Source organism: Macrotis lagotis, chromosome 1 (assembly GCF_037893015.1).
Source record: "Macrotis lagotis isolate mMagLag1 chromosome 1, bilby.v1.9.chrom.fasta, whole genome shotgun sequence".
Lineage (NCBI taxonomy): Eukaryota > Metazoa > Chordata > Mammalia > Peramelemorphia > Peramelidae > Macrotis > Macrotis lagotis.
In genome coordinates, this window is record NC_133658.1 from 683,128,069 (window position 1) to 683,144,535 (window position 16,467).

Here is a 16,467-nt window from a genome sequence, read left to right on the forward strand (position 1 = left end):
ATAAGCTATGTACCTCTGGAATAGTCACTAAATTTCTATCTGATTCAATTTCCTCCACCTTATTATGAGAACCTCTCAGAGTTGTTGAGAGGATAAGATGAAATTATATTTCTAAATCACTTAGCATAGTGCCTCACACATATTAGGGACTTAGTATTTGTTTCCTCTCTCCTCTTCCTCCTTTTCTCACTTCAGCTTTCCTCTCTCCCTCATGCCTCTATCCTTCCTCTCTCCCTTCCTTTTTTCCTTCCTTCCTCCCTTCTCTTTTCTTTCCTTCCCTCTTCCATATATATATATATATATATATATATATATATATATATATATATATATAGTAAACTAGTCAATCAAATGTTGGTTGAATTCAGAAGTGAAGATCAATTAATAAATTTTTTAAAAAGTTTTTGCAAGGCAGTGAGATTCAGTGATTGGCCCAAGGTTACACAGCTAGGTAATTAAGTGTCTGAGGCCAGATTTGAACTCAGGTCCTCGTGACTCCAAGGCCAGTGCTCTATCCACTGCTGTCACCTAGCCACCCCTAATAAACATTTATTGAGCATTTAGCATGGGTCAGGCACTGGGGTTAAAAAAAAAAGGCAAAAGACAGCCATAGCCCTCAAGGCTTTTACAATCTAATGCAGAGACAATATGCAAACAATTTTAAAAACAAGATGCATCCAGGTTAAATTAGAACTAGTTTTAGAGAGAAGACACTAAGATTAAGGAAGACTAGGAAAGATTTCTTGCAGAAGATGGGACTTTAGCTGACACTTGAAGGTAGCCAGGGAAGCCAGGAGACAGAGATGAGATATCCCAGACATAGGGGGCAACAAATGAAAATGCTCAGGGTCATAGGATGGAATGTCCTGTTTGAGGAGCAGCAGTGAGACTGGTGAACAGATTGTAGAGGATGAGGAGGGGAATAAGATGTAGAAGCTTAGACATAAAAATGGGGAAGAAATGAGTGATGGTAGCTAACGGAGATGGATGGATCCTGGAAGGTTTTTGGAGGATGGAGGAGACAAAGACATATTTGTAGGTAATAAGGAAACTTTCATTATACAGAGTGATTGAAAATTAATGAGAGACTAATAATGATCAAGGGGGAAGTCTGCTGGAGAAAATGGGGTGGAATGGGATCATTTGTACATGAAGAAAGGATAGCCCTGGGGCGGCTAGGTGGCACAGTGGCCCTTGAGTCAGGAGTACCTAAGTTCAAATCTGGCTTCAGACACTTAATAATTACCTAGCTGTGTGGCCTTGGGCAAGTCACTTAATACCATTGCCTTGCAAAAAAAAACCCCCTAAAAAAAAGAGGATAGTCTTGACAAGGATAAAGCCACCTCTTCCCATCACATAGTTGACACATATTGTGTTTATTATCAACTAAAAAGTTCATGTCTCTTTTTTAGAGGAACTATGGTCTAGTAATACCTTCATTATATAGCAGCAATGAAGCTAATAATTGGGACCAATTTAAAACTTTGAATTTATCCCTATTAAATTTCATCTCATTAGGTTTGGTTCAATGTTCTAGACTGTGAAGATCTTTTGTAATCCTTCATTTTGTATGTGAGCTTTTCTTTCCATCTGTAAAATTGATGAGTAAACCACTTATTCTTTTATTCAAATAAATGATAAAAATGCTAACTGATACAAGGACATATATAGATCCCTAAGGTTCTCCACAAGATATTTCCTTCCAAATTGACATTAATCCTTTGAGTCCAACCAGCTAATCAATTTAAAATCCAACAACCACTATATCCACATTTCTCCATTGTGTTCAAAAGAAAAATAAGAGAAACTTTGTCAGAAACTTTGCTAACATCTAGGTAAACTCATCTATTTTATCTCCTTAAATATACTCTCAAGAGGAAATTAACTTAGTTTAATATGACCTTTTCTTCATGAAGTTATACTAGGTCTTCGTACTTTTTTTTTCCCTAAATGATCATCTGCCTCTGTCTGATCATTGACAGTAGTTCAGCAGTCATATCTGTCAATTGCTATAGTACTCTGTAATATTCTTCTCAGTCTGGTGTTTTGTGTCCTCCACAAAGACAACCAGGTATTCACTTACTATATGCTACATATCTTAGGTATCATTAACCATTTTGATTCTGTCATTCCCATCCAAAAATAATTTAATTGACAAAGAAATAAAACCAATATAAAAGTTGAATAACCCAGGGGGTGGCTAGGTGGTGCAGTGAATAGAGCACTGGCCCCGGAGTCAGGAGTACCTGAGTTCAAATTTGGCCTCAGACACTTAATAATTACCTAGCTGTGTGACCTTGGGCAAGCCACTTAACCCCATTTGCCTTGAAAAAACTAAAAAAAACCCCTAACTTCTTTCATTGATTATCATTATCCCATCAATTCCAGATAGCTATACTATTCATTCTTGATTCTCATCTTTTCCCCCAAAAAGCTTAACCTCCATTACAAACTTCCATCTTTATTTTTACTAAGCTTTAAAACTTTAGAAGACAATTCATAGTTTTTAGCTTTTATTATTTTATTTTTATTATTATTTCTATTTTAATTTTTATTCATTTTATTTATCAAACACCATTTCTATCTTCTGTACATACCTTTAAAATAACTAATTTGGTTCCTAAAATCCTTGTGATCCATATTGGTCTCTATCAAGAGTCCTTTTCCCCCACCTTCCTCATTTGAATTATTTCTTTGTGTCTTCAAAACTTCATTCTTGAGAACTTAGAACAGCAAGGTAGATAGAGTCCAGAGGATGGGAATTCAAATCCATTCTCAGACACTTGATTCTTACTAGCTGTGTGACCTTGGGTAAGTCATTTATCCCTGATTGCCTCCCATCCAGGGCATCTCCAGTTGCCTGATTCATATGACTTAGATGGCTTCAGAGGAGAAAGTGAGGCTGGTGACTTAGTACAGTACCCCCTCACTCAAATCCAATTCATGTGCTTGTCATGACATCATTTTCAGAGTTTCCAGATGATCAGTCCCATAACACTTGAGGCAATGTAATTCTTCTCTGAACACTTTGAAACTTACTTTCCCAAAATCTAGGTTGTATGTCAAATTCTCCTCTATTATAAATTCCATGATCAGTTCTTCTCTATTGCTGAGAACAGGTTTCAGAATAGAAGTTTCTTTCCCCAGTTCATTCATTTTTTTGAATGATGAAATTATCATTAAGGCAAATCATGACAATATTATTGACTCTAGGCAGATATAGCTTCAGCATGTCATTAGTCTCATGCTGGAGTGTGGTCTGTTTCCTAAGCTTATTTATTTCTTAATTCTGTCAAAGTGGCATGTAGTATTATCAATTCCAGTTTGTAGCATATGCCTTTTGTTTTTGCCTCTATTAATCTTCATCCAAGCACAATCTTTATTATGCTTTTCACTACATTCTTTACAGTATTTTCTCATGAGTATATCTTAGTATATAATGCTACTTACTCCATGCCCCTTTTTCCTACCCTCTTATAAAGTATGTAACATGATAACTATGAAGATAGATTCCTAGGTCAAATTAGATCCCTAGTTCCTGAGTTTGTCATCTTTATTTTATGTATAGACTTCTGAATTTTATTGCTAACTCTTTTATCACATTTTCTTTTGAATTTCTGGGTAGAGGCAACTACTATCCCTACTCTCATGCTTCTATCTATACTTAGTTTAGTGAATATACATAGGAAGTTTTGTCTTGTTACTTAAAAGTGCATTTAATTAGATCTGCAAAATACCTGGAAATACATTGCTCCTAGCCCTTGTTTCATGCATTCCATCCCTCTTCATGTTATCCAGGTATGCTAATTTATGGTCTTCAAATCCATTTTTCAAGTTTAAGACATTTTAAGATTACTTCAAATATCAAATCTCTTCTGAAATCTTTATTTTTGCAATGATAAAAACATCAATTGTATCTTGAAGGTCTTTGGTTTCTTTTCCAAGGCTTCCTAGATTTCTAGATTGCTAGGCAGCATCCTTTGTGACCATACAAATCATCAAGAATGTGTTATTTGCCTGGGATAATCCTGATTTGAAGTTTAGAGTATTTGCATAAGATTCTCTTAATTTTTGGAGAGAATAATTTCACTCTGTGTGCCTGTCTGAAAAGCTGGCTTGCCTCTCCATGTCTGCCTTTCAAAGTCTCTTCTATTGCCCCATAATTCTCACTCAAAAGAGTATCTGGGGCCATCTCTAGTCCTATGAATTCAGAGAAGAGTGAGGCTGGTAACTTTGCACAGCCCTGCCTCACTTAAATCCAATTCACGTTCAAGTCATGGTACCACCTTCCTGATGTCATGGTCCTCTTTGATAATGAAGGACAAGCAACAAACTTAAGAGTTCTCTCTAAAAGTAAGAAGGAATAAGAGTATCTTTTCCAATTATTATATTTCATCTTCATACCCCACACAATGTGATAGCCATCCTTTCCACCTATGAAGAAACTCTTATGCAAATACGTCAGGCTTGATCACTGATTTACACTGGTTTGAGAAATCTTATGGTGTTTTCTGTCATCCTAGTGACAATGCCAACAGAAAAGCAGATGTTGTCATCATCATCATCATCATCATCATCATCATCATTATAATGCTGTTGTTATTGCATCAACAAACAACTTCCCCTTAACAGACAGTTACCAATCACCTTCTCTATTTCTATTGATTAATTACTTACCAAAAAAAAATCTCCAGTGGGTTCATACTGCAATTACTTAGAAAAGAAACAAATTTTTCTTCACAATATCCAACTCATTGCTCTTTGGCAAGTGGAGCAGGGTGATATAATGGACTGGAGAGCTGACCTTGGAAGTAGGAAGATCTGAGTTTCAGTGTTGCCTCTGACACACTCTATGACCATGGGCAAATCACTCAACATCTCTGTATTCTGAACAACTCTCTAAGACCATGAGTTGTTGAACTACAATGGTAGAGAGATTTTCCTCCCCTGAGAGTTCCCAATAACAATGAAATTGCCGATCTAGATCTTATCCTCATTTCTTTTACTTGGCTCCAAGTGTTCAGGGGTTCTCCTTTCCTTTCCCCCTTCAACCTCCTGACACAGGTCAGTCAGTATTCTACCTTTTTTTCTACAACTTCCCTTTTTTCATTAATATTGACATCCTTTCTTCCCACACCCTCTCCTTCTCCCTTAAATATTTTTTTGAGGGAATGATTTATTCTCTCTGATATCCTGGAAAGTAGAGAGATGTTCCTCAAACCCCTTTCTCTTCTAAAAGAGAGGACCAATTTGCAGTTAATGTTTAGAAAAAAATCACTTGTCTATGACTTTGGGTTAGTTACTACGAAAGTCAATCTAGCTTTCACTCTTGTCATAACTAAGCTTTTTTTGGGGGGGGTCCTTCTTGCAAATAGCTTGCCTATATTATTAAGTTCTTCTCAAATTTAAAGTAATTTCTAGCAATTAACTTGAGAAATAATGCCAAAACATGGATGACCATGAAGGAACTCAAAGAAAATAGGAAATACCTATTAAGTATCTGTCACCATTCTTGGTATAAGAAGAAAAAATTTGGAAAGGATTCTGGAATAGAAGGGCTGAGACTAGTAGGATGATTAGGTAAAAAAAGGATTGTTTGGGATAATATCCTTGGCTTATATAGAAAACAAAGGCATTTATTCCAGTACAATTCAGACAAGTGGGCAGCTGTAAAGCTACAAATGGCATAGAAATAAATGGCACAGAAATGATACTCCAAGATCTAATGACCAGTGGAAATCTAGATTTGGAGGCGGTGAGGGTGACATTTAAAAAGGTCATTATGGAATGATTCATGATTGCACAACATCATTTACATAGGAAAGCTGAGAAGTGGTGCCTAAGAGGCTACATATCCTATTTTCCTTCAGTTTGAACGTACTGGCAGAGGACCCAAAAGAGTGGATGGAGTTACCTGGGGGAGACATATAATGGTAGGGCACATTTGGAAAGAAATTGTGTAAATTAAATGAACATCAGGGCAGGAAAAAGATAATGGAAAAGGTGAAATGTACCACTTGCTAAATGTAAGATAACAATTAAAACAAGGAAAAATAAGAGAAAGTAAAATTGGCCATTTTTGCTTAATTTGAATATTTGCTAATTTTTCCTAATACATATTATATATATGATACAAAAATGATTTGTATATTTTAAAAATTAAAGCTCAGATTATCAAGACATTAGTATAATTATATTTATGTTGAAAATATTTATGTATATATTATGTAGAAATTCTGTAGAAAGAATATGATATAGTAGATTGATTTTTTTTTAAATCAGGTAACTTGAGAAAGTAATATCAATAGAGTGGAGAGTTCTCAGTAGTCAGAGAACTGGGTTCAAAGTATGACTCCAACACCTTCTGTTGACTGGACAAAATTCCTTAGCATTTTTGGGTCTTGATCCTTTATCTATAAAATAGGGTTTGATTTTTAAGGTCCTTCCTAATTCAAAATCTAATATCCTATGATAATTACAGCCAGTAACAATTTAGAGATCATTTTTTATAGGACTTATTTACTAAGTCCCATGTGGGTTGCCATTTGTATTATAATGCATATTTTGGGGAAGCTAGGTGGTACCGTGGATAGTGCCAAGTCTGAAGTTAGGAAGACCAAAGTTCATAATCCAGCCTCAGACACTTATCAGCTTTGAAACCCAGGACAAGTCACTATGCACCTCTATAGATTACATAGTTGTTTACCTGTTGCTTCCCATGGTAGAAGGATGCTCCTTGAAGGCAAGTATTATCTTCTTGCCTTTTTTTTTTGGTATCTCTAGACCTTAGCATAGTACCTGCTACAAGTTAAGAACCTAATAAATACTTGTTCTATGATTCTCTAATTCTACATTATTTCCCTTTCTTGCAATTTATTTCTAATTTTCTATATTACTCTATTATGGATAACATGGGATCTTCCTCTCCTTGATATTATCAAAAGATATTTACATTCAAAATCTATATTAACTTGTCCTCAATTAAAACTGAACCACATAGCCAAGTATTTCCAGCCTTTCTGCTGTAACTGAAACTTCCCTGTAGCAATGCCCTTGGTCCTTATGTCATTTCCAATAACTAGACTTTCTTGAACAAGGTTCAAGATGGAGCCATGTTGTACCAAAGTATGCACCAAGATGAGTCAAGCAAGAACAAGACTCAAGTATATACACAGAATACATTCTAATAGAGTGCTAAAACAGCCTATGCCAGTGTTTTAGAAGAAACTTTTTTTGAGAATCTAGTGATTAGAAAAGATAGAATAATGACTTGCCTCCTATCCATCATTACACATGTATTCTACACTCCACCTGCTCCCACCTAAAAGAAGTTAATGGAGATTTGAACATCTAGAAACCATGACGGACTAATTTATTTTAAAACTTTTATTATGGGATTAGAAACCACAATACAAGTATTTACATCAAACTTTAATGTTAGCAAAGTGCTTTATGTGTTGCCTCATTTGGTCTTTAAAACAACCCTGGGGGATAGGTACATATACAGGGATGAATGAACAAACATTAAAGGAAAAAATAAGTTGTCATCTTTAAAAAAAACAAACAAACAAACCCTAGGAGGTAGGTGCTTTTATTATCACTATTTTATAGGAAAATGAAGTTGAGAGATTAAGTGACTTGTCTAGAATCATATAGCTAGTAACTAACCAAGGGCAACTTGGTGGTGGTGGTGGGGCTTGGCTCACAAAACTTGAGTTCAAATCTTGACTCAGACACTAATTGTGTGACCCAAGATTACTTAACTTTTGTTTGCCTCAGTTTTCTTATCTGTAAAATAGGGATAATAGCACTATCCCCCAGGGTTGTTGTGAAGGTCAGCATGTTGTGAGGTAATATTTGTAAAGTGTTTAGCATAGTGCCTTGCAAATATTAAGCAAAATATAAATGTTAACTATTACTATAATTTCTATAATTAGCAATAATTATTTTTGTGAACTCAGATGTTCCTGACTCCAGGCCCACCACTCTATTTATTGTGCCACAGAAAGAACCAATGCTGATAAATCATTAGGGCAGAGACAAAATTTGAGTGTTCATGTGCTATTTTCCACAGACAGAAGGAGAACTCTTGGAGAAGAATAGACTTCCTCAGGGGTTGCCATTCCTCAGTAATCTAAGATTACTCTTGTGAAGTTAAATGCCTTGACTAAAAGCTCTCTGATCTATCTGTAACTTGTGAATTTTCTAAAAGTCTATCATAATAGGTTTTCAAAGTGACTTAAAATATTTTATTTTATCCTTACAACAAGCTTGGGTTGTTATTATTATCATTCCACTTTTACAGAGGAGAAAACTGAGGCAACCAGGGGTTGAATCACTTGTGGTGACAGAGCTGAAAGTGTCTGCAGCAAGATTTGAACTCAGTTCTATCTAGACTCTAAATCCAATGCTCTATCCACTGAACTGCCTACCTGCCCTCATTGGGTGCTGGTTCCATGACTGGAGTGAGGAATAACTGATAGATAGTCCATGTGTTCTATTGTTATCTTTTAGATATCCTTTAGATATGTATGGAAGGTCCTCTGAAGATCAGGCTCATTCCCAGTGGTGAAGGAAGGACAAGAAAATGCCTGTGATCTGAATTTTGTTGGAGAAAATAATCACATTGCTGAGAAATCATAGATGCACTAGAATATACCTACAAATAAGTGAAAAATGGAAGTTAGAAAAGTTGTGTAATTGTTTGAATATATTTATATAAATATAAATAAGGTCTAAAAATTGAAAGATTAGAGAGAACCAAAGATTAAGAATTTAGAAGTCTTCTGGTCTAATCCCCTTATTCCACAGATGAGGACCAAAGACCAAAAAGTGACTGGCCCAAGGTCTCCCAGGTGGTAATGGGCAGAAAAGGGGGTCTCAACAATAGCTCTCTAAAGTTCAGTACTTGTTATTGTACCATTTTTTCTGGTATTTTGGGTAGATGCTTTAAGGAAGATTATTTATAGAAAGATATACATAGGATTAGAAGGTATAAAAGGTATGTATGCATACATATTCATACACAAACATATTAATTAACCAAACGTGGTTTCAGAATGAATATCAAATCTTATCTTGTTTCTTGCTGCAGAACAGTATTTTAATTAACTATTCATATACAGAAAGCTCAGACTTTTTGATAGTTAATTCATTTAAAATTTATTGATTTTCCTGTGCTCTTACAAATGTAACATTCTCATATATATACAACATTCAATTAAGAGGCACAATTCCTATTTTTGAGGTGGCACAATTTTTTAACATTTTTGCAGCGAATAATTAGTCTTTTCTTAGGAAATTTCATTATGAGCTTTCCTTTTTTTTTTTAAAAAAAGCTTCTTGAAATACCAGACCTCATTTAAGATTAGAATCCTATACCTCATTTTAAGATTGGCTCTGATTTTCCATCTCAGAATGACCAAAATGCAAACCATCTGCCCATGATTATTGCCTTCCAAACATTTTGCACCCTTGATGAAAAGCTGAGTAACTTTATAATGGATCTGTTTCAGGCAAACTATTCTTCCATTATACTTTCGGGGAAGTAGCCCACCTGGGTGAAGATCTGATGATGTAGCATCTTTTTGAAGATAACTACCAGTGATTAAACAACTGAGAGTAGACCTTCCTGCTCCATAGTTTCAAGAGAAGACTACCCCTCCCTTCTGGGATCCCATTACAAATTTTATCTATCAAGATAGGAGAGATGCAAGAAAAAAGAAAAAATTGCAAAGAAAGAAAGGGAGGATGGAGATGTGACTTGTAGCATCCTAGGAAGTTTAAATTACTCCCTAGATTAATGTTATGAACCATCCTTTATTGGATAGTTGCTACATAAATATCGAGTGTCAAGTTTTTGTCCCTGGATGATACAGTCAGTGGGGAAATGGCCTAACCAGGAGAAAGCTTTTGAGGTTTCTTGGGATGATGGGCTCCTCTACAATGGATTTTGGATTCCTGAAGGAAGCCTTAACTGTTTTGTACAGTATTCTCAGCTATGTTACGCATTGTTATTTCATAGAAAAATACTTTTTGGATAATATTGACAATCAGTTGTCAGATTTGCTCTAGACCCTATGAGCTAATGGTAGGCATAATAAGCCCTCTCCCATTCCTTGATGGTCAGTGAACCAAATGTAGCTGAGCTTGGGACTGGGTGAGGCTAAGAGCTGGGTCTATTAAGCAGTGTCTCCCACCCTTTCCCACTGGTAAGCCCCAAAGACATTGCATCTCTACATAATCTTTCCCTTTTGACTTTTCATAGCTCCTACTTGAGGTCATATACTATCTCTTCTTTAGTGGGTAATGTTAAGTAGTTTTCATTTGGCTAGAGAAAAGTAAGGTCCTGCAGGAGAGATTTGTGTTTTTGATTAAAACTGGAACTTTCCAGGAGTAGAGACCAGTGGAAACCGAGACCCTGGTGTTAGGAGGACTGACCCAGGTCCACGCCTTGCTAATAATGCCTATTTTTGAGTTAAAATTTAGTTTTAATATCTCCTTTGTTCCAGATGTAGAATGAATGCAGAAAATAGCAGAGATGGAACAGCAAACCCCATTGAGAAGAGAAGGCAAACATGTCTTGCAAGAAAAGCAACCAGAAGTTTGAGAATGTAACCAAACATCTGTGGCACAGACACTTCCCTGATAATCAATACCAATATCAAAACTAAGGATTCTGAAGGGCAAGAATTCTGGATTTGCATTGCTGTTTTGGTGACTATTTGTTATAAAGTGGGGGGAAAGATAACACCTTACATGTTTTTATCAGTGCTGCAACCAGTTTGGATTCCAGAAGGATAGAATTTCATGAATGTGGCCATTTTGAAATGAGTATGTTTGTTATATAAGACTGAAATTTAAGATTTAGACAGCATATTGTTCAAGTTCTGTTGAGTCTTCTTTGTTAGCACTGATTGTTATTTCTCCTACATATTGCTACTCGGGGTGTGTGTGTATTTGTAAGGGGAGGTTTTGAAAGACTAGTGTGCTATGCACATAAAAGAATAATCTTACAAGAACTATGATGCAAGTATATTAAAATAATTAGCTTAATTTTTTCCCAGGATATTATTTTAATAATTGTATAGGGATGAGAATATATAAAGTAAAAATCAAAGAATATATAAAGTATAATCAAAGTGAAGAGAGGAAACTACTGCAACAGAAAGAAGACTTAAAAGTGCTAAGAAGTTCATCTGCTTATTATAATGGCTAGTGGATTATACCCTCTCTTTTCTTGAGACCTCAAACTGGCTTCTATTTCCCTTTCCTAGTCCTATCCCCATAGAAACATAGTCAATGGAAAATGGTGATAAGACAGCCAGAATGGAAAGATGAATCTAAAAATTTTTACATTATAGGAAAAAACCTGCAGAAAACAGAACATAAAAATCTCACCAGGTGCTCTATATTTGAAAACACTGAGGTAACAAGTGTATGGCATTGTTTTAGTCTGTGAAGAGTCTCTTTGCAATAGCTGCAGGTTTTTTTTTAAAAAAACTACAAGCATGCATAAATATTGCATATTTTACAAAAGCAGAATGTTATATCCAAAAAAAGAAAAGGTAAAAAGAGACATAAATACATTCCTGTCCCCTGAATTGGAGGGAATGCAAATCAATTTGTTGTTTTGAAAGATAAGAGGATGTAGAATATTAAAAGATAACTTCTTTTAGATCCAAACCAAAATTAATCTGGCCTATTCATTTTGGTTAGCATGTGCTTAAAACATTGGATATATTGCTTTTATCATACTATCTGAACAAGAATTCCCCCTTTATAACCTATAGTTAGGAGAGCTAATATAACTTTTTCTGGAGCTGCTTCATTTTGTCATTTCCTCTAAACGGACCTAAGGACAAAAGGTTTGGGTTCAGACAAGGCCTTGAAGTTCTACATCAGAAATGGATGCAATTATTACACTTATTCATTCAAGCTAGAAGTAAGCCAGGATTAGTGTAATGAAGACTAAACATGGACACAAATGCTCTGTGTGCTTAAAATATTATTTGAAAAATTACAAAAGGAATTCAATGAAAAGAATAACAACAAAGGTGGGATGCTAGCCTTCATAAGCAGTACATTTCCTAAGCTATGGGGTTTATTCTGAAGAAAGCATTTTGGTCCAAGGATAACCTTTTCAATGACAAAAATCACTAATGCATGGAAACAGATTCCAGATTGTTTCATTAGATGTTTTGAGCATTGATGTGACTTTTTATAAAACTTAATTGGCTCTATTGAAGAAATGACTCCACTTTTGTACACAGGCTGGATTGCTTTAATAATCTACTTTTTATTTGAAACCCTACTTGTGTTGAACATTCTCCCCATCTCCATGATATTATTTGTGAAGGCAGGGGAATGGCAAAGAATAGACAATTAAAATCCATTTAGTGATGGCCACATCAGTTGTCTTTCAGCTAGTCAGATTGCTTCCTCCTTTTTCCTATCAGCTCTATTTTTAACTGGTTCACTAAGCAAAAGGGACTTATGTTAGTTTTTGCCTTGCTTTCATCTAATTACTTCATGGTGAAGGAGTTAACAATTTAGTGAAATATCGAAGAGACAGGAAAGAAGTTAGAATGAAGAGCAAGATACATCTGATAATTCAAGATAATTTAAGACTGGATAATTGTAACTTTAAATTGAAGGAAGGAATGAAGAAGTCATCTTTAATAGGAAAAAAGGAGATAAAACGACTGTCAGTGCCAACTATGAAGATAGTGGGTTTTGGGAGGAAATGTTTTTTTTTTTTATAATTTTGAGCACATATAATTCTAGCTTGCTATTTTAAATTATTATATTCATAAAAATCAGAGTCTGATTAAAGAAGATACATTGCCATTTTACTAAGAATCACTGGGATTTTCCATTTACCCTCCTCTATGACTTGTTTCTCTCTAGTAGGATGTGAACTTGTGATCAGGGACTATCTTACTTTTCTATTTTTACACCCAGAGGATTTCACATTGCAAATTTTTAATAATGACTTTTCTTCATTTACTCTTAATTGGTATGGAAATTATAAAAAGGGAATGTATGTTCCAATTCATGGAAATAAATTCTTCTTAATAAAAATGTAATATTTAAAAAAAGCTGGTTTATTAGAAAGCAAATTCACATGCTAGGCCGTACATTCATGCAACAAAGTTATTTGTTTCTGTTGTTGCCTCCTTATTGGGCTGTACCATTGACCCATTTTGCATGTCTGCAGCTACAGCCATAGGGTCATAATCATTTGCTGTTGCTCTCCTTAAAGAAAAGAAATAATAAAAGGAGAGGTGATAAACAAAACTCTAGGAAAACACTCTTGAAAGTCCCAATTTGTGTGGACAGAGCTCTTTTTATGACAAAAATCAGCATACAGAGTGCTAATGACTCCAAAAACCAAATTAGATTTTATCAAAACAACTACCCAATGTTATTCTTCATTTCTGCTGTTAGAAAGAGTCCCAGTTAAACTACTGTATTAAAAAAACCTTAAATATAATAAATTTCATAGTCATTAAGCACTGCACAAATAATTTATGAAAAAAATGAACCAATAGGAACTATAAATGCACAAACCAATTCTAGCATTTACAATATTCAATGTAATGTCTTCTTAAAATTTTGTTAAACATTTTCAGATGATAGTCTGATCAGGTCTAAACCTCAAAGATTAAACCATAGATTTTTTTGACTGTTTTTTTTAAAGGGCATGAGAGAGTATCCAGATCTGGAATTTCATCATTTCCAATATGGAAACCCTTTACTGCTGCAAATTGTAAATTATCTTAAATAATTGTCCAGGCACTGAGATATTCAATAACTTGTTCATGGGCATATAATTTGTGTGTCAATGATCTGGTGGGTTTGGTATGCCTGATCTGAAATCAAAACCTAGTTTAACAAATGATCTCTTTCATCCATCTTAGAATCCATACCCTTTATAGTAGTGTTATTTTTTTCTGGCTCAATTCTACAATAAGTTGTTTTTATTTCCCTTTCTTATTCTTCCCAAATGCCTCCTTAAGCAATCTCCTACATTATTTTTCTACAATTGTGCCCTTAGTAACCCCTTACTTCAAATAACACTTCCCCTATGTCTGGACTTCAAGGAAGTATCTTAAGGGCAGAAGAGAGAAGCTTCAAATGCTAATTACAGCAGGTCAGCAGCTGTTTTCACAAGAAAAGGCCAAGAGGATTCTGTTTAAAAGCATATGACTTAGGAAGCTGTATGGACAGACAGAGGAGTGGGCTGAGCATGGAAGAAGGCATGTAATCCCGTGGGTAGAACCACCCACAGATGTGAAATGGGGATAACTGGAAAAGTAGGAAGGAGACAAATTTGTGTGGTTTAAGGGAGATGCCAAAATCTTGTTATTTGCTAAATTAATATGGCCTGTGTCCCTTATGCAAATCAATGTAAACTTTTACCCTTTCTATTTGCATCCTATCAGAATCAACAGGAAGCCTCAATTTGTGCCCTATCCAGTCACATTGACTAAACTGATCGGCTTATGAAGGATTCTATCACTTTTATCTAAGCTTTCATTAGCATTTTCTTTTTTACTTGTCATACAGGTGTTATCTAAAGAAGGAATATACATTTTTACTTCAAGCCTAGACATTTTGGTTGGGAGTGATAAATACTAGAATCACTATGAGTGATTAAACAAGTAAAATTTCAATGATCCTGTTATCAGTTAAAGATAACAAGTGTAGCCCAGTTATAGGGCTCTAACTAAGAATAAATATGAGTGTATATGTAGCATTTTATAAGAAAATCTCTTGAGATTTTTCATACAAGTATTAATTTTGCCATTTACATGCAAAACAAATTGAATACTGATGCAAATTGCCTGCATAATGATAGTGGGAAAACAGGCCTTAATTGCAAAATACAGATATGGCCACTTTTGGAGTAAGTGATGAATTCCTCATCCATTCTTACATTGCTGAAAAAATAAACAAATTTAAGTGCTTGATAAATAAATGGTCATCTATCAACAAAATTCTTGTTTCCTCATTGAACAAACTCAGAATCACTTAATGGAAAACAGAAAACAGTTTTTCATAGGACTCATTTAGATATCACAAATAATCAGTTATTAATGCTAATAGGTTCCTCTTTCTGTTCCTACTAACAATTATCTAGGGATCCTGGGTGGGGGAATCAGGAGGTTGGCAAGCAGTATGATGACAAACCCCAGCTCTAAATCTATGTAATTAAATCTCCTCTGTGCCTTACATAAAAATGATAGTTAAGATTATAGTACTATAGAGCCCTGAAGGGCTTTGTTTGTCCTTTAGGTGCTCCTTCAAAGGCTTCTTAACACTGATGCAAAGTATGTTAATTAGATTTTGTCCACTAAATGGGCTCACTATGATTTCAGGACCAGCAGGGATTATTTCTCAGTGAAGGGTACGTTAGGATAGGAACTTTTTAACTAGCAGCCTGGAGGCCACCTTCTATTTCTCTTCTGATGGATCCCAACCCTAGAAGCTGTCTCATTGAAGCCAACTGTGCTTCTTCTCCTTGCCATGCGATCACCCATATATGCTCATTTTATGGGAGTGCTTTGACCCTTAGAATGGGAATCATATCATGTTTCAAAAAGATCTGTTCTTCACACCAACCTAAGAGCACACATTTTAAAATGATTTATTTTACATCTTCACATTTCTTAAGGCATGAACAATGGCATGTGGATGGAACAGGTTTCCCAAAGCATCATGTTTTGTTGTTGTCGTTGTTTAACAAGGCCAGCACAAGCGCGTCACATCAAAGGACAGACAAACGTCAAGCCTGAACTGACCCATAGCTGTGACCCAGGAGTTTATAGTTTAGAATCATGGCTCTTCCAAGCAAATGACCAAATTCATGTTTTATACATTTATACATATTATTTTGAACTCTCGAAGTTGGCTTTAAGCACCAGGAACAGTTTTTTTTTTCTTTACAAACTCTTCGGACTTTGGATTACTTTTATCTGCTCCCTTTATTCTGCATTTCGAGGGTGAGGACGTTTTAAGGAGTATGGCTGCAGCAAAACAGAAAAGATCCCAAAGTGGTCAGGGGCCTGGTCTAATGCACTTTTTTGAAAGTCCATTATAAAGATGAATAGAAAAGCAAATGGTAAGTTTTCTGTAGACCCACAAACCACGCTTAGCTTATAAGAAACATCATTGTGCATAGTTATTTATTCATTCAGAGTATGATATGTGTACTCAGATCTATAGTCTCGGGTTACCAGAGTACAGGGCTTTCTACTTTGCTAAAGCCAGGGTCCTTTCGAAGTTCCCAGTATGTGTCATTTGAAACCCATGCTTCTCTTTGATTGGCATCAATGACTTTTCTGTGAAAACAACAAAAAAAATTCATTTCAGATTAAAGCCCCTGACTAGGTGCAAGACATTCAAATAGATCCTGATTCTCTATTGTAGTCATGAAATTTACTAAAAATGATTGGCTCTAGC

At 35.3% G+C, this 16,467-nt stretch overlaps 1 protein-coding gene across 13 annotated transcripts in view; it reads right to left on the bottom strand.

Moving 5' to 3' along the window:
- Window positions 1–7,455: 7,455 nt before the first annotated feature.
- Window positions 7,456–16,467, bottom strand: part of OSBPL6 (oxysterol binding protein like 6) — a 277,275-nt gene continuing 268,263 nt past the window's right edge. For 11 of the 13 annotated variants that reach the window (XM_074215615.1, XM_074215621.1, XM_074215622.1 and 8 more), the window contains one exon: window positions 7,456–16,346. In XM_074215615.1, the coding sequence (XP_074071716.1) occupies window positions 16,238–16,346 (109 nt within the window). In that variant the 3' untranslated portion in view covers window positions 7,456–16,237. The remainder of the gene's footprint in view (window positions 16,347–16,467) is intronic. The other 2 variants (XM_074215618.1, XM_074215623.1) reach the window with 1 other exon arrangement.